This window comes from Amblyraja radiata, chromosome 1 (assembly GCF_010909765.2).
Source record: "Amblyraja radiata isolate CabotCenter1 chromosome 1, sAmbRad1.1.pri, whole genome shotgun sequence".
NCBI classification, from domain to species: Eukaryota; Metazoa; Chordata; class Chondrichthyes; order Rajiformes; family Rajidae; genus Amblyraja; species Amblyraja radiata.
Genome location: NC_045956.1, coordinates 56,177,862 through 56,201,689, shown reverse-complemented (window position 1 = coordinate 56,201,689; position 23,828 = coordinate 56,177,862). Strand labels below are relative to the sequence as shown.

The 23,828-nt window shown below is 46.2% G+C and overlaps 1 protein-coding gene across 1 annotated transcript; it reads left to right on the top strand.

Annotated features, from left to right (window-relative positions):
• The first annotated feature begins 8,033 nt into the window (after positions 1 to 8,033).
• On the top strand, positions 8,034 to 20,516 carry LOC116974119 (probable E3 ubiquitin-protein ligase HERC3). The gene is made up of 6 exons (XM_033022275.1): positions 8,034 to 8,288; positions 13,072 to 13,231; positions 15,345 to 15,418; positions 15,519 to 15,740; positions 18,958 to 19,049; positions 20,402 to 20,516. Exons 1-6 carry the CDS (start codon positions 8,060 to 8,062, stop codon positions 20,495 to 20,497), a joined length of 873 nt encoding a protein of 290 aa, XP_032878166.1. The 5' UTR covers positions 8,034 to 8,059; the 3' UTR covers positions 20,498 to 20,516.
• The last annotated feature ends 3,312 nt before the right edge of the window (positions 20,517 to 23,828 follow it).

The following is a 23,828-nucleotide window of genomic DNA, read 5'->3' as shown; positions in this document are numbered from 1 at the left end:
TCCCCGCGCGGCCCCCGCTTCCGGTTTGGTCGCGCTTCCCGCATGCAGTCGCATGCTCGTGGGACAGGCCCTTTAGAATTTTTTTCCTGCACTTCCTCTGTAACTGTAACACTATAAAGACATAACACTATATTCTCAAACTTGTATATCAGGATTTAAATTCACAGTTCTATTAATACAAGTGTCTTGTTTATTCATCTGATAAAATCAAATTGATTATTGTGCTATGCACATTACAGTGAGGTACAATGAAAATCTTGCATGCAGCAGCTTCACAGGCTCACACACAAAAACATAAATTATACATAAAATAATAACAGCAAAACTGCACTTCCTTAAATATCCACGAGCTAACGGAAACCAAATTTTGCAGTGCATTAAGTTTCCCTAAGTCCATAAACTATCTCTGGCGCTGCACGGCAGCATTTCTACTGCTGTGCCACCGTGCGAAGGAGATGGCAAAATTTCCAAGTCATTGATGGGATAATTCTCAATATCATTTATGTCTGACTTGATCTTTGAACAGAATTCAGAGTCAGGTGAATTAATGGAACTAAGATATCATTGGAATAAGAGACGAGAGAAGATAGTAGAACATCTAATGGCACATGGCGTGCAATGAAAAACAAAGGCGATGGCCCAGATAACTGAAAGGTCTACAATCCCCACTCACTCACAGATAGATTACCCACACATACACACATAATACCACACAACACATTGGAGAGGCAAGTTTGCATGCCAAAGATCTGGCCATTTTCACACTGATTATCTTTCTGTACCATGTCACCATTTTGACCACATATCCTAGTGGTTGCCACATGAGCACCCACCAGATACATTAAAAAAAATTCAAAATATACTTTATTCGAGAATTACAGTGGCTTGCAAAAGTATTCATACCCCTTGAACTTTTCCACATTTTGTCACGTTACAACCACAAACGTAAATGTATTTTATTGGGATTTTATGTGATAGAGCAACACAAAGTGGTGCATAATTGTGAAGTGGAAGGAAAATGATACATGGTTTTCAAATTTTTTTACAAATAAAAAACTGAAAAGTGTGGCGTGCAAAAGTATTCAGCCCCCCTGAGTCAATACTTTGTAGAACCACCTTTTGCTGCAATTACAGCTGCAAGTCTTTTGGGGTATGTCTCTACCAGCTTTGCACATCTAGAGACTGAAATTTTTGCCCATTCTTCTTTGCAAAATAGCTCAAGCTCAGTCAGATTGGATGGAGAGCGTCTGTGAACAGCAATTTTCAAGTCTTGCCAGAGATTCTCAATTGGATTTAGATCTGGACTTTGACTGGGCCATTCTAACACATGAATATGCTTTGATCTAAACCATTCCATTGTAGCTCTGGCTGTATGTTTAGGGTCGTTGTCCTGCTGGAAGGCGAACCTCCGCCCCAGTCTCAAGTCTTTTGCAGACTCTTAACAGGTTTTCTTCCAAGATTGCCCTGTATTTGGCTCCATTCATCTTCCCATCAACTCTGACCAGCTTCCCTGTCCCTGCTGAAGAAAAGCATCCCCACAGCATGATGCTGCCACCACCACGTTTCACAGTGGGGATGGTGTGTTCAGGGTGATGTGCAGTGTTAGTTTTCCGCCACACATAGCGTTTTGCATTTAGGTCAAAAACTTCAATTTTGGTCTCATCTGACCAGAGCACCTTCCTCCACATGTTTGCTGTGTCCCCCACATGACTTGTGGCAAACTGTAAATGGGACTTCTTATGGCTTTTTTTCAACAATGGCTTTCTTCTTGCCACTCTTCCATAAAGGCTCGATTTGTGGAGTGCACGACTAATAGTTGTCCTGTGGACAGATTCTCCCACCTGAGTTGTGGATCTCTGCAGCTCCTCCAAAGTTACCATGGGCCTCTTGGCTGCTTCTCTGATCAATGCTCTCCTTGCCCGGACTGTCAGTTTAGGTGAACGGCCATGTCTTGGTAGGTTTGCAGTTGTGCCATACTCTTTCCATTTTCGGATGATGGATTAAACAGTGCTCCGTGAGATGTTCAAAGCTTGGGGTATTTTTTTATAACCTAACCCTGCTTTAAACTTCTCCACAACTTTATCCCTGACCTGTCTGGTATGTTCCTTGGGCTTCATGATGCTGTTTGTTCACTAATGTTCTCTAACAAACCTCTGAGGCCTTCACAGAACAGCTGTATTTATACTGAGATTAGATTACACACAAGTGGACTCTATTTACTAATTCGGTGACTTCTGAAGGCAATTGGTTGCACTAGATTTTATTTAGGGGTATCAGAGTAAAGGGGGCTGAATACTTTTGCACGCCATACTTTTCAGTTTTTTATTTGTAAAAAAATTTGAAAACCATGTATCAATTTCCTTCCACTTCACAATTATGCGCCACTTTGTGTTGGTCTATCACATAAAATCCCAATAAAATACATTTAAGTTTGTGGTTGTAACGTGACAAAATGTGGAAAAGTTCAAGGGGTATGAATACTTTTGCAAGCCACTGTAAATATGGATCCTTACAAAAACTCCATCCGACATTCTCGGAGGCCATACCTACATTCAATACTGTATACAAAATTTACACAAATTTATCCCCCACCCTTGCCATTTACGTGGCCCACTGGCGTGGAATCCCTTCCCTTATTTTTGAGGGGCGTCTCCACCACACCCTGCCCCCCATGTGCAGCAGCTGAAGGACCCGAGACTGTGGTCCTCCCCCACAGAGGCTAGGCGTTGGCTGCACCAAGCTTCAGTGCGTTCCTCAGCACATATGATGAGCACGTATGCCATTCTACATGATGACGTCGGTCACAGTGCTCACCAACTGCGGCTCTGAGTCCGAGCCCTTCACTGTGGAAACGGGGGTCAAACAGGGATGCATCATCACACCCACCATGTTTGTCATCTTCATTGCTGCCATACTTCACCTCATTGGTGAAGAGCTGCCACAGGGGACCCCGATCCTCTACAGAACTGACGGTGGGCTCTTCAACCTTAATAGGTTGAAGGCCAAGAGCAAAGTCAGTAACACTGCCATCATGGAGCTTCAGTACGCAGACAACTGCGCCATTGCAGCACACACTACAGAAGACCTACAGGGCATCATGAATGCCTTTGCCAAGGCATACAGAGCCATGGGCCTAGCCTTAAATATCACAAAGACCCAGGTCCTACATCAACCTCCACCCAACCAGCCATCTACCCAGCCCACTATAAAAGTGGACGACACCACTCTTGAAAATGTTGACCACTTCCCCAACCTTGGCAGCATTCTTTCCTCAAAAGCTGACATCGACTCTGATGTAAACCGTCGCCTGTGTTGTGCCAGCGGAGCCTACGCCAGACTCAGGAAAAATGTCTTTGAAGACCGAGACCTAAAGGCTCAAACATAATGCAACACAATCTTCGATGGATTGGCCATGTCATCCGCATGTCCAACACACGTCTCCCTAAACAAATCCTGTACTCTCAATTGAAGGAAGGTCGGCGAGCGCCCGGCGGGCCAAAGAAAAGCTTCAAGGACAACATCAAGTACAATCTGAAGAAATTCCACATCACATCAAGCAACTGGGAGCACATTGCACTGGACAGGCGCTCCTGGAGGAAATCCGTGTAGGAAGGAGCTGCACATCATGAAATGGACCTACACTTTGTGGCAGAGACAAAGCGACAGCACCATAAGGAGAGAGAGAAGGGGGCTTGATGACTACCAACCAAGGCCAGTCTCCACTGCCCACGTTGCACCAAGGTGTGTGGATCGCGGATCGGCCTCTACAGACATCTGCAGACCCTATGGAGAGGAGAGGACAGTCATACTTGTTTTGAGTGACCACCGATGATGATGACTCTTGCCGTCTGCAGCGGGCCAGTCAGCAACATTTCCCGACGGACATCTCGCTCCGTTGGGAGGTCAACAAAGCTCGGGCTGATGAAAGAGCGTCTTTCACCGAGTTGATGACCATCCAGCAGCAGTTGAAGTCAGTCTCTGAATGCGTCCCTGGGAACAATCCGTAAATCAAAGAGTCCTCTGTGACAGAGCTGTTTGGAATAAATAGTGACAGGGACCCTTGCAAACCTCTCCAGACTTTCTTTACAAATCCACACTCTGCAAAGAGGTGGGCAACCATCTCCTCTCCATCGCAGCTGTCCCAAGGGCAGCGTGCGCTGCTAGTGAGGTTCCGACTGTGCAGGAAGGATCTAATTGGAGGGCTCCCCTCACCGCCAGCCAAGCCAGGTCTTGGTGCTTGGTGGTTAGTTCTGGCAATGAGGCATTTCGCCAGACAAGCTGGGCAGTCTGCTCTGGGAACCACACCACAGGATCCATGGAGTCATTTATCTGCAGTGCCTGCAGGACGTTCCATTCTAACCACTGCCCAATGGACGTGTGGTCAAAGGTGTTGACCGGAAGAACCTTTCCAAGAATGACAGATGGTGCGGCAATATCCAGCTGGCTGGCACATTGCGTGGCATCTGCGCCAGGCCCATCCTTCGCAACACTGGGGACAGGTAGAACCTCAGCAGGTAGTGACACTTGTTGCCCATGTGCCTGATGCAGCCACACACGAAGGTGGCCATCAGGGTGAGGGTGACGTTGGGCACGCTTTTACCCCCATTGTCTCCCGACTTGTGCATTGTGGCCCATCGCACCCAGTCTATCCTCAACCTCGAGAAGAACTGGAAGACAGCCCAGGTGATCCCTGTGGCGTGGAGGGAGGGACAGGCCACACTTGCGCCAAGTACAGCAGCCTCGAGAGCACCTCGCACCCGATGACCATTTCCCCCCCGTTATAGAGAGGGAGCACTGCTTCCACAGCTCCAGCTTCTTCCCCACCTTGGCTATCCGCTCCAGCCAATTCTTGTCACACACCTCATCTCCCCTGAACCAGATCCCCAGTATCCTCAAGAAGTCAGGCTTGATGGTGAAGGGGACGGAAGATCAGTTGGGCCAGTTGCCAAAGAGCATGGCCTCGCTCTTCCTGTGGTTCATCCTGGCTCCCGAGGCTGACCCAAACTGGTCGCAGATGCTAATCAATCTGCGGACTGACCCTGGATCCGAGCAGAAGACGGCGACATCGTCCATGTACAGGGAGGTTGACCCATGCTCCCACTGCCTGGCAATGTCACTCTTATGCTCACGTTCTTCCTGATGGACTCCGCAAAAGGTTTAATACAACAGATGAACAAGACAGGGGAGACAGGGCAACCCTGCCTGACTCCCGACCTGATGGGGAAGCTGTCTGATTCCCACCCATTGATTTGGACTGCACTACAGATATCGATGTAGAGCAGTTGGATCCAATTTCTGATTCCATCCCCAAAGCCCATGTTGGAGAGCACGTCCCTCATGTACGTGTGCGATATCCTGTCGAAGGCCTTCTCCTGGTCCAAGCTGACTAGGCAGGCATCCACCCGTCTGTCCTGCACGTAGGCAATGGTATCTCTCAGCAGCGCCAGGCTGTCTGAGATTTTCCTGCCAGGTACAGCACAGATTTGGTTCAGGTGGATCACCCATCCCTGAGCAGACTCCATTGCACAAGGAGCAGAAAGAACACACCAGCTCAACAACTATCCATCCACCCCCACAGGCAACTCCCGTCGCATCTATGACAGAGTCTGCAGTTCCCCTACTGGACTATTGGCTGGCGCAGCAGTACAGTTGCTGCCTCACAGTGCGGACTCGATGGGCTGAAGGGCCTGTTTCCACGCTGCATCTCTAGACTAAACTAAAAGAGGTTCTCCTGAATTAGAGTGTAAGAAGAGGCTGGACAAACTGTTGCTGCTTAACAGCGCCAGAGACGCGGGTTCGGTCCTGACTACGGGTGTTGTCTGTACATAGTTTGCACGTTCTCCCCGTGACCCCATGGTGGTTGACACCTTTCACCCACATCCCAAAGACGTGCAGGTTTGTAGGTTAATTGGGTTCTGTAAATTGTCCCTACTGTGTCGGATAGAACTAGTTGTACGGGGTGATTGTTGGTCATGCAGTTTCTCTAAACTAATAGTAAAAGATAGAGAAGGTTGTCTGAGTCCTGAGTCCTGAGGCCGATTACCAGAAAGTTAACACCCCTCCCCCAGACAACGCCACCCTTCCTGACGAGCTAAACCATTTCTATGCTCGCTTTGACCGGGACAACAAAACCCCAGCCATCAAAGTTGCTCCACCCCCGAATGAACAACGCCTCAGTCTCTCCACCTCTGCTGTACAAGATGCACTGAGAAAGGTGAATGAGCACAAAGCTGCCGGCCCCGATGGCATCCCTGGCCGGGTGCTTAGGGCATGTGCTGGACAACTATCCCCAGTCTTCACCGACATTTCCAATCTCTCACTGGCCCAGGGTGTTGTCCCCACTTGCCTCAAGACATCAACCATCGTGCCAGTGCCCAAACAGTCAGCCACAGGGAGTCTCAACGATTTCCGCCCAGTGGCACTCACCCCTGTCATTGCTAAGTGCTTTGAGCGGCTGATCATGGCTCACCTCAAAGCCAGCCTCCCCCCCACACTGGACCCCCATCAGTTTGCCTACCGGGCCAACAGGTCTACAGAGGACGCCATATCGGCGGCTCTACACTCTGCCCTGACCCACCTGGACAACAACAACTCCTACATCAGGTTGCTGTTCATTGATTTCAGCTCTGCCTTTAATACTGTCATCCCCGCCAGCTTGATCACCAAACTCAGCGGACTTGGCATCTCCACCTCCCTCTGCAACTGGACACTGGATTTCCTCACCAACAGACCACAGTCTGTTAGGGTCAACAACCTCACCTCCTCCACTATAACACTGAACTGTTAAGCAGCAGCGTGCCACAGGGCTGTGTGCTCAGCCCTCTCCTCTACTCCCTCTTCACCCACGACTGCATCCCTAAGTACGGATCCAACGCCATCATTAAGTTTGCTGACGACACCACGGTGGTAGGACTGATCAGTGACAACGATGAGTCAGCCTACAGAGAGGAGGTCCAGCACCTGACAACCTGGTGTGCCAACAATAACCTCGTCCTCAACTCCAAGAAGACGAAGGAAATTATTGTCGACTTCAGGAAGGTCAGAGGAGGCAGTCATACCCCCATTCATATAAACGGGACTGAGGTGGAGCGCGTCTCCAGCTACAAATTCCTCGGGGTACATATCTCGGAGGATTTGTCCTGGTCCCTCAACACCTCCAAGCTGATCAAAAAGGCACAGCAGCGCCTTTACTTCCTGAGGAGGCTCAAGAAAGCCCACCTGTCCCCCCAGATCCTGACCAACTTCTACCGCTGTACCATCGAGAGCATCCTGACCACCTGCTTCACGGTATGGTACAGCAGCTGCACTGTGGCGGACAGGAAGGCACTACAACGGGTGGTGAAAACCGCGCAGCACATCATCGGTGACCCGCTCCCTGCCATGGATGCCCTCCACCGAAAACGGTGTCTGAGACGGGCTGGGAAGATCATTAAAGACCCCTCCCACCCCAACCATGGACTGTTTGCCCTCCTCCCATCAGGGAGGCGGTACAGGAGCCTCAGGTCTCGTACCAGTAGGATGAGGCACAGCTTCTACAATTATACCATCACATTGCTGAACTCGGAGTCCCGCCGATAGATTTCTCCGGTCCCTCCGTCCCCATTGTTTAATTATTCTGTATTTTTGATTATTCTGTATCTTCTTTTTTTAAATTTCTATATGCACTACTACTACGGACTGACGCAAAACTGCATTTCGTTGTACCCATACTCAGTATTTGTGCAATGACATTAAAGTTGAATTGAATTGAATTGAATTGAATTTTCCCTGAGTGGAAATGTCAAATACTTCAGCTGAGAGGGAGGATATTTAAAGGAGACGTGCAGGACGAGTTTATTTTTAAAAAGGAGTGACAGAGTTGATGAGCAGAAGGAGCAGGGAGAGTGATGGGTAGAATTAGCAGACGGGCAGTGGGTGATTGGTGACAGTGGGCACGGAGGGAGGCACTAGCAAGGCGGAGAGGTGGGGCGATGGGAGGGGCAAGATCCGATACTTCTGGTCATGACACAGGTGCGTTGCCCAGAGACGGAGTGAGAGGGAGCAGGAACTAGAGGCGAGGATGCTGTGCTGGGGCGAGGGAGCGTCTGTTCGGGAAGCGCTGCTGGGCAGCGGGGATAACCGAGACATCTCTGAACCCACCGAGCTGGGATGTCTACGGGACCGACCGGTGAAGGAGGTTTCGTGCGGGGCCGGACACTGCGTGTTGCTTCACACCGACGGCACGGTGTACACTTGCGGAGAGAACGATAGCGGGCAGCTCGGGAGGAAAGCGGGCAAGTGTGCCTTGGGTAAGCATTGCCACTGATCCTCATTCACAGTGGGAGAGCGAGGCGAGAGATCTGGCATCTTCGTGGAGTTTCAATGATTTCAGATCCAACAGATGCTCAGATTGAACTCTCCAAAGCCGCTGGAGTGACTGGATGGGTCAGGCAGCATCTGTGGAGGATGTTTCGGGTCAGGCTTATTGTCGTGGGGGAGAGAAGGCTGCAAGAGGGAAGGGGCGGTGAGATAAAGTCTGGCGGCGACAGGTGGATACAGGTGAGGGGGTGGGGGGAGCTTACTAACATACCTCGCTCTCTCAAGTCCGAAGAAGGGTCCAGACGTGAAACGTTGTCCGTGTCCATCTCCCTCCACAGATGCTGCCTGGCCCGCTGAGTTCCTCCAGCACTTTTTTATGTTTTGATCAAGATTCCAGCATCTGCAGTTCCTTGTGTCGTCAGTCTTTGACCTCATTCTGTTTGGACCAAGATACTTTTTCTCAGTTAAACCCACGCACCTTTCAGGTCGGGACCCTTCTTCAGACGGAGAGTTTGTAGGTGAATTGTCTCTGTAAACTGTCCCCAGTGTGTAGGGAGTGGATGCGAAGGTGGAATAACATGGAACTATAGTGTGAACGGGATGATCCACTCGGTGGTTCTTCCATGCTAAATCAATCGATCAACCAAAAAGTCTCGGTTCAAACGCTCTTTGCTCAACATTCCAGCAAATGCAGTCGCTGTGTCTTTGCTGTTTTACTTTCCTTTCCCCCAGTTCAGAGGAGACTCCTATATTAGATTTTCTGTTCTTCATCTACAGACGCTGTCTCGGGTTTTTTTTAACAGCGTTTTTTGTTTTTATTACAGATTTCCACTTGCAATTTAATATATATATATATATATATATATAAACAATATTGAATATATTCCAATTATATATATGTAAATATATAATTATATATATTCAACTTCTTTCCAAGAAGAGAGCTCCAGGTAGAAATCCATGACAATTTAATGCAAGATAAAGTACTGCATATTGATAATTAAATGCGGTTCGTTCACTTTAACTGCACAGACCGCCCCTTTCCTCTCTGTCCAACCCGAACGACGCAGTGGAAAAAAAACACAGTTTCGTTTCCTTTTTTTGCTCTCCAGCAGGTTGTTTATTTGTAGAACAGTTTCGATTTCCAGTGTGCATCAGTCCTTGGAGAATACAAGGAACTGCAGATGCTGGTTTACCAAAAAATACACAAAGCGCTGGAGTAACTCAGCGGTCAGCCGGCAGCGGCAGCGGCAGCAGCAGCAGCAGCAGCACTGGAGACAATTCGGGTCGAGACCCGTTTGAAGAAGGGCCCCGACCCCAAACGTTACCTATCCGTGTTCTCCAGAGATTCTGCCTGACCCTCTCTGTTACTCCAGCGCTTTGAGTTTCTTTTAAGAACACGTTCAGTAACAGAGATAGAAACAAATAACTGCAGATGCTGGCTAATACAAATAACTACCTGTCTGAAGAAAGGTAAGTTAACGGAAATTCGTCTGTCCATTTCCCTCCACAGATGCTGCCTGACCCCTTGAGTTTCTTAAATAAACTGAGCATTTTATTTCCACCATCTGCAGCCTCTTGTGTGTCCAGATTGTATTGCCTTATTTCCATTTAGATTTATTACTGCCAAGTGTACCGAAGTACAGTGAAAAGCTTTGTTTTGAATGTTATTCAATTAAATCAGATAATACTCTACACAAATACAATCAAGGCAAACATAAGTACAATAGGTAGAGCTAAGTGAAAGATACAGAGTGCAGAATATAGTTCTTCGCATAGTAACACATCAGTTCCATAGACAAAGCCCATTGCCAACAAGGGGGAAGAGGTGAATCGGACAGTACCCTAGTTTATGGAAGGACCGTTCAGAAGCCTGATAACAGCGGGAAAGAAGCTGCTCCTGGGTGTGATGGTGCGTGCTTCCAAGCTTCTGTACCCTCTGTCCAACTGGAGCAGCGAGAAGAAAAGAGCAGGGTGGGATCAGTCTTTGATTATATTGGCAGTTTTTTCAAGACTGCGTCAATTGAGGTATCTAATTATTTCTTGAGAAAAACAAAGTACTGGAGGAACTCAGTGAGTCCGGCAGCAACTGTGGTGGGAAATGGACCACCGACTTCCTCCAACACTTTTATGTTTGGCCCTGTATTCCCACACATTTTTGTGCTCACTCAACTCAACAAGACGGCACAGTGGTGCAGCGGTAGAGCTGCTGCCTCACAGCGCCGGTGACCCAGGTTTGATCCTCACCTCTAGTGCTGTCTGTGTGGAGTTTAAATGTTCTCCCTGTAACAGTGTGTGTTTCCTCTGGGTGTTGCAGTTTCCACCCTCATCCCAAAGATGTGTGGGATCTAGGTTAATTGGCATCTATAAATGTTACCGAGTGCCTGGGGCGTGGATGAGAAAGTGGAATAGCATGAAACTAGTGTGAAAGGGTAATCAATGGTCAACATGGATTTGGTGGGCAGAAGGGCCTGTTTCTATTCTGTATCTCTAAACTAAACTAAACTAAACTATTTGCATTCAGCTACTTGTTAGTATGAGCTGATCCCAGTGTTGAACTGCACGTTCTCAGTTATGCCTTCTCCTTGATAGCAAAACCTTCCACTCAGCTAGTGTTGATCCTTTCACACCAGACTCCAATCCATTGCACTGGAAACTGAACTATGGGCTTGGACTTTAATTCATATTATGTACTCTTTAACAGAAGGGTCTTACTGCCAACAGCAGCCTCACAAATATTATTTAATTTTGGTATTTGCTTATTATTGCCCTGTTTACCGAGATCAGCAAAAGGTTATATTTTGCATACTATCCAATCAAATCAGATAATTACATGTGAATGCAATCAAGCCAAACACAACACGAAGAATGAAGAGAAAGTAGTAAGAGTGCAGAATATAGTCTTCAGCATCGTAGCATTACAGTTCCAGAGAAAAAGTCCAATGTCCGCAATCAAGTAGGTTGTAAGATCAGGACTACATTACTAGCTTATGGGAGGGCCGACCTGTGCGCCAGTGGTATCCCAGCGAGCAGGGCCAAACCCTCCAGCAGGCCTCAAGCCCTTGCCCGCTGTGAACCCAGGAGTCACTCACCAAGGATGGAGGACCCGCCCGGCAGGCCCATCTCGCCCTCCATGGACGCTGAACTTGGCCCTGAGCCACCGGCATCGCGGGGACCCGCGGAGAGCCAGGGACCGTCGAGAGCATAAATGGGCCCTATGTACACCACCAATAGCGAGGAGGGAGCAGGGCCGTAGCGGAGGGGGCAAGGCCATCGAGTGTTACTTGGCGGGGGAGCCGGCGAGAATGATGGGTAGATCCAGTGTGAAGGGGCTGCCGAGAACGAAGGCAGGACCCGCCGGGAGGGAGCTGCTGCAACGGACAGCGGCAGGCAGTAGATGGGACTGTTTAGTGAACTCTTGTAACTTTGTTGGTGCCAGAACGAGGTGACACCTGTGTATTTAGAAAACATATAATTTAAAAAAAAGATATATATATATTAATACTATAGCACACAGTAATACTGCTGTATGATTTTACCGAGTTGTATGCAAAACAAAACATTTCACTGTACCAAGATACATGTTATAGCAATGTTACAACATTTTGAGATTTTAAAAATCAAGTCTGCAATTTATCCCATCAGATAAAGCATAATAAGAAGTTTAATTTGACACCTAATTCACTTTCAAATCTTCAGTATTAAAAAAGGTTATGGCCATTTTCATGCTCGGAAATTAGCATCTTGTTCCCTATTGCTTTTGCATTGACTTAACACAAAAGCTGTGATCGAGGACAGTCAAAAGCCCATAACTTTCTTAAAAATTAAGAGAACTGAATGACATTTTCAGTTATTGTAGATTGAAGCATTCTGAAACAAATATAAAACTTGGATGACCTGAAATTAAAGCATATAATTAGTTAATTACCTAATTGTAGCTAATTACAAAATTGACCGTTGTGACGGAAATAGTAATAAACACCCAGACTGCCTTGAAAATTCAAAAATGTGATATTCTCAAGATCAGAACTTTAATATTATTGTATTGTATGCTGTAAGTCCGTAACAGATAGGTAAATAAATCACAATTTCTAGCAATAGACCAAGTCTTTATGGAGAAGATCAGTTGCTAGCTGGTACATTGGCATATCATAATCATAACAGCAGGTAAGCACGGGAAGACTCGTGAAGATTTTTCTTCATCATTCTGTAGCATCATCATACTCCTCAGATTGTAACCAATAAGCAACATACCAATAAGTATATATGTTTTATTCTGAATAAAGTTTATAATTGAAATTAACACAAAATAAATCAACTCTTTTAGTGGATTGACAATCTGCTTGAGGAACTGAGTGGGTCAAGCAGCATCAGTGGGTGGAAAGGATTGGTCGACATTTCGGGTGGAATTAGGACTGATTTCAGATTGCTTGTTGATCCACATCCCAGCACGACAGTCTCTTGTGCCTAAGATAGACACAAAATGCTGGAGTAACTCAGCGGGACAGGCAGCATCTCTGGATAGAAGGAATGGATGACATTTTGGGTCGAGACCTTCAGTCTCTTATGCCTCGTCTTTCAGTGGATCGGCCTATCGTTGGGGCAATGAAAGCAAGTAATATGGAATTAGTTAAGTCTCTGGAGTCACCAACAACAGCGGCACAGCCTCACAGAGCCAGTTTGATTTATTTGGTTATTTGTTCTATGGCCACTGTAATTTTCATTGTGAATAATGCATGCACGTGACATATATCTCTGCCGTTTATTTTACAGGGCAAGTCGCGGCTCTAAATACACGGACAGTTGTCCAGGTGGCCTGTGGATGGCGCCATACACTGGCTCTTTGTGAAGATGGATCTGTCTTTGCCTGGGGAGCTGGAAATGATGGCCAGCTGGGCAGAGGGGAAGGCCCAGAATTTGTGTCTCAACCAAGGTATTGAGTCTAGTCCGAAAAGCAACGTGAATGTCACATGCTCATTACTAACCAAACACTAGATGGCTAGATGGCTGATGTGGGTTGTCATATTACCCCAACTAAATATCTCCTAGATTATACACGCCATCACCAGGTTATGAGCATATGACATACAGACACCTCCTCGCCATAATATTATTAAACTCAAAACTGATTAGTACGGGTGTTAGGTGTTATGGGGAGAAGGCCGGAGAATGGGGTTTTAAACTAATTTAAATTAGCTCTTTCTTCCCAATAACCCTTTCTAGCTTAATCCCTCTCTTCACCACCTCCAGTTTAAATTCCAGTTTGAATATTTTGGAGGACCAAGAACCAAGAGAGGGAAAGATATATCAGCCATGATTGAATGGCGGAGTAGACTTGATAGGCTGAATGGCCTAATGCTGCTCTTATAACTTATGAACCTATGAAGACTCTGACGAGCGTAGATATGTATGTATGTACATACATGCAATTCCCTGTCAATAGCAGAACTAGTTTCATTGCGTTCTCTCCACTTTTAATAATTGTTCTTTCTTATCAGTTTTATGAGCATTTAGAACATCGCACAGCACAGGGATAGGCCCTTCTGTGCCAAACATAATTGCAGGACCAACCTAGCACATAATCCATACCCCTCCATGCCCTGCATATCCATGTGCCTACTTAACAGACTCTTAAATGCCACCTCCACATCTGCCTCAACCACCACACCAACACTCACTGGCCTGTTTAAAAATCTTCTTTACACATCTTTAAACTTCTCTCCTCTCACCTTAAAGCTCGTTCCTCTAGTATTTTGTATTTCCATCCTATGGAAAAAAGGTTTTGATGTCATTCATTACAATACGATTTCACCTTATCAAGTGACTTTCGATGTGTATTTCCCGAATTATGGAGAAATAGACTTACTGACATGAGTAATAAAAAAAGCCACCTTTTATCCAGGAATGGTCTATTTCCACAGCCTTTTAGGTATTCTACGTCAAGGGTTCCCAACTTGGGGTAAATGTACCTACCCAGGGGGTAAATTTCATCTACCCAGGGGGTAAATTTGTTGATTCTGGATTTGTACATATTTTTGCTCATTGACTGACTGTGTTTGGTCCTGGTATACCGGTATCTGGTCATCATTAGTGGTTCATAAATAAGTGAAATAACATTGTTATGTGCTATTAAAGTTGCCAGGGGTAAACGGGACGAAAACGTTTAGGAATCCATGTTCTAAGTACTTGTATAATTACATAATAGAATAATAGAATTAAACAGCATGCTAAATAGGTGATGATTCAGGTCGGAACCCTTCTTCAGATTGATTATAGAGGGGGTAAAGGTAGCTGAGAGTGGGGAGTTAGGACAAAACTTGGCAGGTAATAGATGGATGCAGGTGGAGGGGGTGGAAGTCGGTCGATCGATAAGCAGATGTTTGGAACCAAGGCCAAAGATTAAAGCAGAAGGTGTGAGATAGACTGGTTGAAGATTTGCAAACTGTGGAGAATGTTGTTGGAAGGGAGAAATAGGTGCAAGTCCAGGTGGGACACGGGGGAGTAGTGGGTAGAAAGAAGTGGGTGTGGAGGATAAAAGGGAGATCATCCACAATCACAAACAAAGGGGGTTTGTTAGACGATGACTAAAATTGGAGAATCCAGTGTTCACATCGTTGGATTGTAAGCTACCCAAGTAGAATTAGAGGTGCTGTTCTTCTAGTTAGGGTGTGACCACAACCTGGCAATGGAGAAGGCCCAGAAAGATCAGGACGGGAATGGGAAGGGGAGTTAAAATGGTTAACGGCTGATAGAGCCAGTAGGCCTTGGCGGACTGAGCGCAAGTGTTCAGCGAAACAGTTGCTGAGTGTACGCTTGGTCCAGCTGATGGGCATGAGGCCACATCAGGAACACGGGATGCAGGAGATGATTTTTGAGGAGGTGCACGTGGACCCCCCTTTATCTTGTTCCCTCAAACCTCAGCTTTCGTGATCTTCAGGTGTACAATGACGAGTAATTCTTCCATCACCCTTAAGTGATTGACACTATCATGCACATGCACCGCACCTTATCGGAGATTTGGAAAAATATTTGTCATTTACCTGCAGGAAGGTGACGCAACTTGAAGGTCCTATTGTGCAGGTTCGATGCGGCCATTCCCACTCCCTGGCTCTTTCTCAAGGTAACGCCAATCTCGTTGTACAATCAAGTATTTAACCAAGTGTTCCTTATCGCGCCTGTTGTTAGAATTTCTAAATGAAAGCTTTGTTCGATCACTTTAGATTGTACAGTCTATTCCTGGGGACAGAACAGTTACAAGCAGCTGGGAATTAAAACAAGCTTGAAGAAGCAGCCCAGTCCACAGATTGTGAGATGTCTGCGTGGGATCCCAGTGGCCCAGATAACTGCAGGGGAAAGTCACAGCTTTGCCCTCTCTCTATCGGGTGCAGTCTACGCATGGGGGAGAAATGACCGTGGACAGCTGGGGCTCAAAGACACAGCAGGTAAGAACACATTGGAGCGGCTTTACCCACAGATGTCAGTAAAGAGAGAGTAAAAAGTGTTTCATTATCAAATGTAGATAGAAACATGGAAACATAGAAAATAGGTGCAGGACGAGGCCATTTGGCCCTTCGAGCCTGCACCGCCATTCATTGTTGTCATGGCTGATCATCCACAATCAGTAACCCGTGCCTGCCTTCTCCCCATATCCCTTGATTCAGCTAGCCCCTAGAGTTCTATCTAACTCTCTTTTAAATGCATCCAGTGAATTGGCCTCCACTGCCTTCTGTGGCAGAGAATTCCACAAATTCACAACTCCCTGGGTGAAAAAGTTTTTTCTCATCTCAGTTTTAAATGGCCTGGCCTTTATTCTTAGACTGTGGCCCCTTGTTCTGCACTCACCCATCATTGTGAACATTTTTCCTGCACCTAGTTTCTATAAGATACCCTCTCATCCTTCCAAATTCCAGTGAATACAAGCCCAGTCTTTCCTCATCTGACAGCCTCGCCATCCTGGGGATTAACCTTGTGAACCTACGCTGCGCTGCCTCAATAGCAAGGATGCCCTTCCTCAAATTAGGAGACCAAACCTGGATACAACACTACAGATGTGGTGTTTAAGAAGGAACTGCAGATGCTGGAAAATGAAAGGTAGACAAAAATGCTGGAGAAACTCAGCGGGTGAGGCAGCATCTATGGAGCGAAGGAAATAGGCGACGTTTCGGGTCGAGACCCTTCTTCCCAGGGCCCTGTACGACCACAGAAGGACCTCTTTACTCCTGTACAATAACCCCAATACGTGCAAAAAGGCCCAAAAATCCTTAGTGCAACCAAAGGCAGCCCATAGTTCACTGTTCGGTTAGTTTTACAGATACAGCATCAAAATAGGCCCTTCGGCCCAACAAGTTCATGCTGACCATCGATCGCCCATTCACACTAGTTTTATGTTATCCCACTTTCTCATATGGTTATGTCATAAGGTCATAAGTGGTAGTAGGATTAAGCCATTCAGCCCATCAAGTCTACTCCACCATTCAATCTTTTTCTCCCTCCTAACCCCTTTCTCCTGCCTTCTCCCCATAACCTCTGACACCCATACTAATCAAAAATATATCTATCTCTGCCTTAAAAATATCTACTGACTTGGCCTTGACAGCCTTCTGTGGGAAAGAGTTCCACAGATTCACCAACCTCTGACAAAATAAATTTCTCCTCATCTCCTTCCTAAAAGAACGTCCTTTAAATTTGAGGCTATGACCTCTAGTCCTAGACTCTCCCACTGGTGGAAACATCCTCTCCACATCCACTCTATCCAAGCCTTTCACTGTTCTGTATGTTTCAATGAGGTCCCTCCTCATTCTTCTAAACTCCAGCGAGTACAGGCCTTACCAGCACCTGAAAGAGCCTCAGCATTACATCCCTGTTTTTGTATGCATACCATCTTTAAATAAATGTTAGCATTGAGTTTGCTTTCTTTACTACTGATTCAACTTGCAGAGTAACTTTTTGGGAATCCTGCACCAGCACTCCCAAGTCCCTTTGCACCTCCGATTTCTGGATTCTCCTCCCATTTAGAAAATAGTCTCCGTGTTTATTCCTTCTCCCAAAATTCATGACTCCACACATTGCTACTCTATATTCCATCAGCCACTTTTCTGCCTACTCTCCCAACCTGTCCAAGTCCTTCTGCAGAGTCCCAGCTTTTTCTACGCTACCTGCATTTCCACCTATTTCCATATCAGCCGCAAACTTGGCCACAGAATACTTCAATCTCCTCGTCCACATCATTCTCATCTATTCCCTACACACGAGGGGCAATTTACAGAGCTCAATTAACCTACAAACATGTTTTGTAGTGTTCAAGAGCCTGGCGGTTGTTAGGAAAGAAGCTGTTTGTAATCCTTGAAGGTCATGGTTTACAGACTCCTGCACTGTTTTTTTGCTCTTGGTTCCATTATCTGGAGAATCAGATGTGAAATGGTTAGGATTTCTGAATAGTTGTATCGAGGATTATTTGGAGTTTGACTGAGGCACGGTCCCAGCACCAGTCAGGTCCCATCTTGAACAGCCTGGCACATGAAATCCATGAGACCCTTGGATCCCCTAGATTGTTTGCTTCATCCACTGTCCACTTGCTACATTTATCGTCAGTGCTTCTGACTCCATCAAGGGGGAATCCCTGACAAATTGATCCTTCCTTCATTCTTGTTCTGTTGGTTGCCAGTATTTACACCCAATTTTGTAAGATTTTATACACTTCACAGCTGATGAATGGCATAGTCCTTATTTGTACCAGTTAAAAGAACATTGGCATTGCTCATGTTTGTATGATGGTAGAAATAAAGTTTCTGTCTCTATAATCTTCCAAATGCCAGAAAAACACAACTGCCTGAGCTGATTGCATTTGTGAAAAGACTTGGTAAAATTGTATCCAAATTGGTAAATTAAATCCTTAAAATGTCTTTCTAGGGTTCACTTTTCTTCTGGTTGTTTCAGGGCAAAATGACACTTGAGATTGAAGCATATTGATAAGAATTTCCCCCATCTCTAGATGTCTCAAAACTTCTTCAGTGCTGAAAAAGGACACAAAGTGCTGGAGTAACGTAACGGTTCAGGCAGCATCTCCGGAGAACATGATCAGGTGACATTTCGGGTCGAGACCGATCTTAAACGTCAACTATCCATGTTCTCCAGAAATGCTGATGACCCGCTGAGTTACTCCAGCACTTTATGTCTTTATTTGTAAACTGCATCCGTAGACCCTTGTATTCCTTCCATTGACTCCATTGACACATTATGCTGCCTCAGCAAGACCACCAGCATAATCAAGGATGAGTCACACCCAGCCACTCCCTCTCCCATCAGGCAATGAAGTGTGAAAACGCACACCTCCAGATTCAGGGACAGTTACTTCCCAGCTGTTATCAGGCAACTGAACCATTCTACCAACAACGAGAGGACAGTCCTAAGCTACTATCTGCCTCATTGGAGACCCTCAGACTATCTTAACTGGCTTTATCTTGCACTCAGCGGGATTCCCGTTATTCCCTTTAACATTATCTCTGTGCACTGTGGATAGCTCGATGGTAATCATGTATAGTCTCTCTGCTGACTGGTTGGCACGCAACAAAAACTTTCCCTGTACCTCGCTACACGTGACAATAAAATAAAATAAACTATATCTCCTTTGCTGATGCAGGTTGTTTTTTTTTTCAACAGAATGCCACGACCCATGTCTTGTGCAACAACTGAAGAAGCTCAATGTGACCTATATCTCCTGTGGCAACAAACATACTGTTGTTGTAACTAAGGTATGCTTTTGGTTAATATTGTGATCCACTCCATAGCAGCCACTAATCGGAGAGTTTAGAAGTGAGTTTCAATGATACTTCATTGTCACATATACCGAGGTACAGTGAAATTCTTTGTTTTGCATACAATATACAAAGTATGCAAATAGTTGCATGTGGACAAAGATACAATAGTATTCATTATAGTCCAGATGATCCCTCGTTGATCTCGGTGCACAACTACCCCACCGGGTCCCTCCTTGTTCTTGTGTAACAAGAGCAGCAGGAGTAGACCTCTGGCCACTCAGCTATTTAACTTGCTCCACCGTTTAAGATCTGAAGAAGGGTCCCGACCTGTAACGTTGCCTGCCCATTGCCCTACACAGATGCTGTTTGACCCACTGAGCTCCTCCAGCACTCCAGTTTTGACTCACAATTGCAGCATCTGCAATTCCTTCTGCATCCACTGGTTAATAAAATCTTTATTGATGTGATTGTAACATCAACTCCATAACTTGCCCCTGCCCGCAGTAACCTTTCACAACTGTCCCCACCACACGACTTATTTAGATTCTATCCACCACATTTTAAGGAAGGAATTGCAAATGACTTCAGAAAGAAAAAAAAATTCATAAAGAAAAAAGGTCCAGGAGATTTCAAGATGTTGTTAAGCTGGAAAGAGTGCGGGGAAGATTTACAAAGATGTTGCCAGGACTCGAGGGTCCGAACTATAGGGAGAGGTTGAGCAGGCTGGGACTGTATTCCAGCAGTCAATGTCTCATATCTGTTATGTTAACCATAACATGGGCACGCGAGTCCCGGCAGTGGGCGGTGGAGGATGGGCTGTGTGAGTCACGGCGGTCAGGTGAGGACTGGGCCGCGGGAAAGCCAAATATCGCTCGGGGACGTGCCGCCGGGAACAAGGAGGGACCCGGCATGGGGGTGGGCTGAATGAATTTTAAAAAGGACCTTGCGGGGGAGGGGGTGCCGATAGAATAAAGGGAGACCCAACATGGGAGGGGGCCGAGAAAACAAAGAGGGACCCGTAATGAGGGGCCGCTGAAAACATAGAGTGACCATCGGGACTAATAATGAAAACTGGTGTAACTTTGTTGGCACCTTATACTTGGTAACTCTTTGCACACTTGTGCATTGTATGTAAAACTGAATTTCACTGTACCAAAACACATGTGACAATGAAGCACCATTCATTCATTTATTCATTCGTTCATTCCTTCTTTCGTTCAAGTTGGGCCAATAAGGGCCTGTATGCTGTATGATTTAGTGACTCAGTGATTTTGTGTGCAGATTTCACTCCCTTGATGGCTGCTTTAATATTATTATTGTGCATCCCCCAACCCTCCCCATTACAGGATGGAGATGTATTCACATGTGGAGATGGGAATGTGACCTTTCAAAAGGTGAAGCAAGTCAAGGGCAAGGTTTCCCAGATAGCTTGTGGAAGGTGAGTGGCATCAGTGTTTGACATGCGGCCAGCCTGTCCATTTCTTCAAAGCTACCATTGATTCCAGCCCATTCTGATGAGTCACACACCTCATCAACACAGTATGCAACTCGCCAATGGAGGGGAAAATTTACTTTTAGTCGTTGGAGATCGAGAAGAGATAATTAGTTATTGACCATGGAACATAGGAAATGGAATTGTACGGATCACGTGCAGACAGAGGAGATTAGTTTAACTTGGCATTATGTTCGACACGGGCATTGTGGACCAAAGGGCTTGTTTCTATGCTGTACTAGAGTCATACAGCATAGAAACTGGCCATTCAGACCAATGTGCCTTTGCCAAACAAGTTGCCCCATCTATGCCAGTCCCACCTACCCGTGTTTTGCCCGTGTATCCCTCTAAACCTTTTCTGTCCGATCACCTGTCCAAATGTATTTTAAATGTTGTTATAGTACCCTGCCTCAACTACCTCCTCTGGCAGCTTGTTCCCTATACCCAACACCATCTGTGTGCATAAGTTGCCCCTCAGGTTCCAATTAAATAATTTCCGTCTCACTTTAAACTTATGTCCTCTGGTTCTTGATTCCCCTACTCTGGGTAAAAGATTGTGCGATCATGCTATCTATCCCCCTCATGAGCTTTGACACTTCTATAAGATCACCCCTTAGCCTCCTGCGCTCCAGGGAACAAAGTCGTAGCCTGTCTGACCCCTATAGCTCAGGCCCTTAAGTCATGGCAACATCCTCATAAATCTCTGTGTGCTCTTTCCAGCTTAACTACACCCTTCCTTGAGCAAAGTGATGAAAACTGAACACAAAAACCAAATCTGACCACCAGAGTCTTGTACAACTGAAGCATAATATTCCATCTCCCGGTGCCCAGCACTTCAACTCCCCCTCCCATTCCCAATCTGACCTTTCTGTCCTAGGCCTCCTCCATTGTCAGAGTGAGGCCCAGCGCAAATTGGAGGAACAGCACCTCATATTTTGCTTGGGTAGCTTGCACTCCAGCGGTAAGAACATTGACTGCTCTACCTTCAAATAGCCCTTGCTTTCTCTCTCCAACCCCTTCCCCTTCCCAATTCCCTCACTAGTATTCCTGACTCCGCCTACATTCTATCTTTGTTCTGCCCCCTCCCCTGACATCAGTTGCCCATTCCTTCTACCCAGAGATGTTGCCTCACCCACTGAGTTACCCCAGTATTTTGTGTCTACCTTCCATTTAAACCAGCATCTGCAGTTCTTTCTTACACGTTCCAATTTCTCTACTCAGTACCCTGACTAAAGAAGGACAATGTATCAAAAGCCTTCTTGATCTACCTATTGTGCCATCTTCAGGATACTATGTACCTTCATGACCTTCATTCAGGGCTCAGCACCGAACCCTGAGGCACACCACTAATCACAGGCCTCCAGTCTGGAAAACAGCCTTCCATCATCACCCTCTGCATCCTTCCATGAAGCCAATTCTCTATCCAGGTGGCTTAAGCCCCTGTCGCACTCGGGAGACCTAAACAGCAACCTCTGGTGACCTTGCCCTCCGCCCAAAAAAAAAAATCAAGGTCAGGGTGACCTGCAACCTCCTACCACCTCCCACACATATGTTGAAAACCTTCCTCGACTATGAAGAAAACCGGCTTCGACTAGTCCTGCGACAAAAAAATTATCGATTTTTAAAACGGCAACCTATTTTTAGTCGAGGCCTGTTTTAATCATGATGAAAAAATAGCAGCAACCTAGATGAAGCCTCTACTTCTTCTTCATTCGTGTGGCGTGCAGAGCCTAATGTTGTTGGACAACTTGTTCTATTTGACCTTCCATTTGTGCACGTCGAGTTGATTGCATTAGTCGAAACAGGGCGGACCACGTGAAGGTTGCAATTTTCCACCCCAGATGAAGCGAACCACGTGGAAACCATTTTCGACAATTAGGGAGAGTGTCCCAAAACCTCCGGTGACCTCATGGAAACCTTGTGTGGCGGGCAAGATCACCCTAACCAGCCCCTGCCTATCTAAATGCATATATATCTTATCCCTCAGAATACTCTCCAGTAACTCGCCCTTATAACTAAACCTATCACGTTCCAGTAATAACCTGGTGCATCTTTTCTGCACCCTTTCCAGCTTAATGACTTCCTTGGGGTTGTTGAGACAAATGCCAACTTTGTATTCCATTATGGTCGTTTAGTTTAGTTTAGAGATACAGCACGGAAACGGGCACTTCGGCCCACCGGGTCCGCGCCGACCAGCGATCCCCGCATATTAACACTATCCTACACACACTAGGGACAACTTTTACATTTACCAAGCCAATTTACCTACATACCTGTACGTCTTTGGAGTGTGGGAGGAAACCGAAGATCTCGGAGAAAATCCACGCAGGTCACGGGGAAAATGTACAAACTCGGTACAGACAGCACCCGTAGTCGGGATCGAATCCAGGTCTCCGGCGCTGCAAGCGCTGTAAGGCAACAACTCTTCCGCTGAGCAACCGTGCTGTTGCTGGTGAATTCAAATGGATCTGTGAATTTTAATAATTAAGGCTAGTCTTGGTAATGGCAAATGGGAAATATTTAGATTGTTAAGACCCCATCTGCTTTGACAATGATCGCCATAGAAGGAAATTTGCCATCTTGGTCTGTCTTATGCATGTACCTATGTAAAAGTATCCTCATTGCCACTTATATGTGAATCCACGCCCACCAACCTGGATTGTCATGAACTGCTGTGTCAGTTCAGGGCAATTCAGGATACCAATAATTGCTGGCATTGTCTGCATCCTGTGAACAATCAAATTAAACAAAATAGATTTCAGAAAGTCAGTAAAACCAGCAGCCAATACTCATGCAACTATGTGTTGATACTTGAATGTTGTTGTTCTTTTAACTGTTATGATTAGTTCTGGAATTTTTAAGGGAAATATTGCAAATGACAGCTTCATGTTTTATGCATCTTTAAGTACAAATCAGTGATATACATGTCCACCACCGATTTTCCAGCAAACTTCCTTTGATCCGGATAAACTTCTTGGAGTGCACTTGAATCCCCCCTCGGAAACTCCCCTGAAAATGAGGGTCGGCCAATCTTCCCCGGCTGATCAGCAGGATATATTTGCCCCCTGCGACCGGTGCCCTGGAACTCTGGCCCAGCCGGAGCCGGCAGATCCGTTCCCATAGCCGACTTCCGAGGCCAACTTTGTGAGCCGGTATCTCGGCCACCCGACTGCCTAGGTGGACTGTCCTTGTACCGTTCAACTCCTCTTGGAGGCCGTGACCATTGTGAGCTCGGCAAAACGGATAATCCAGCAAATCTCCGGAGCCAAGGGTACTGGAAA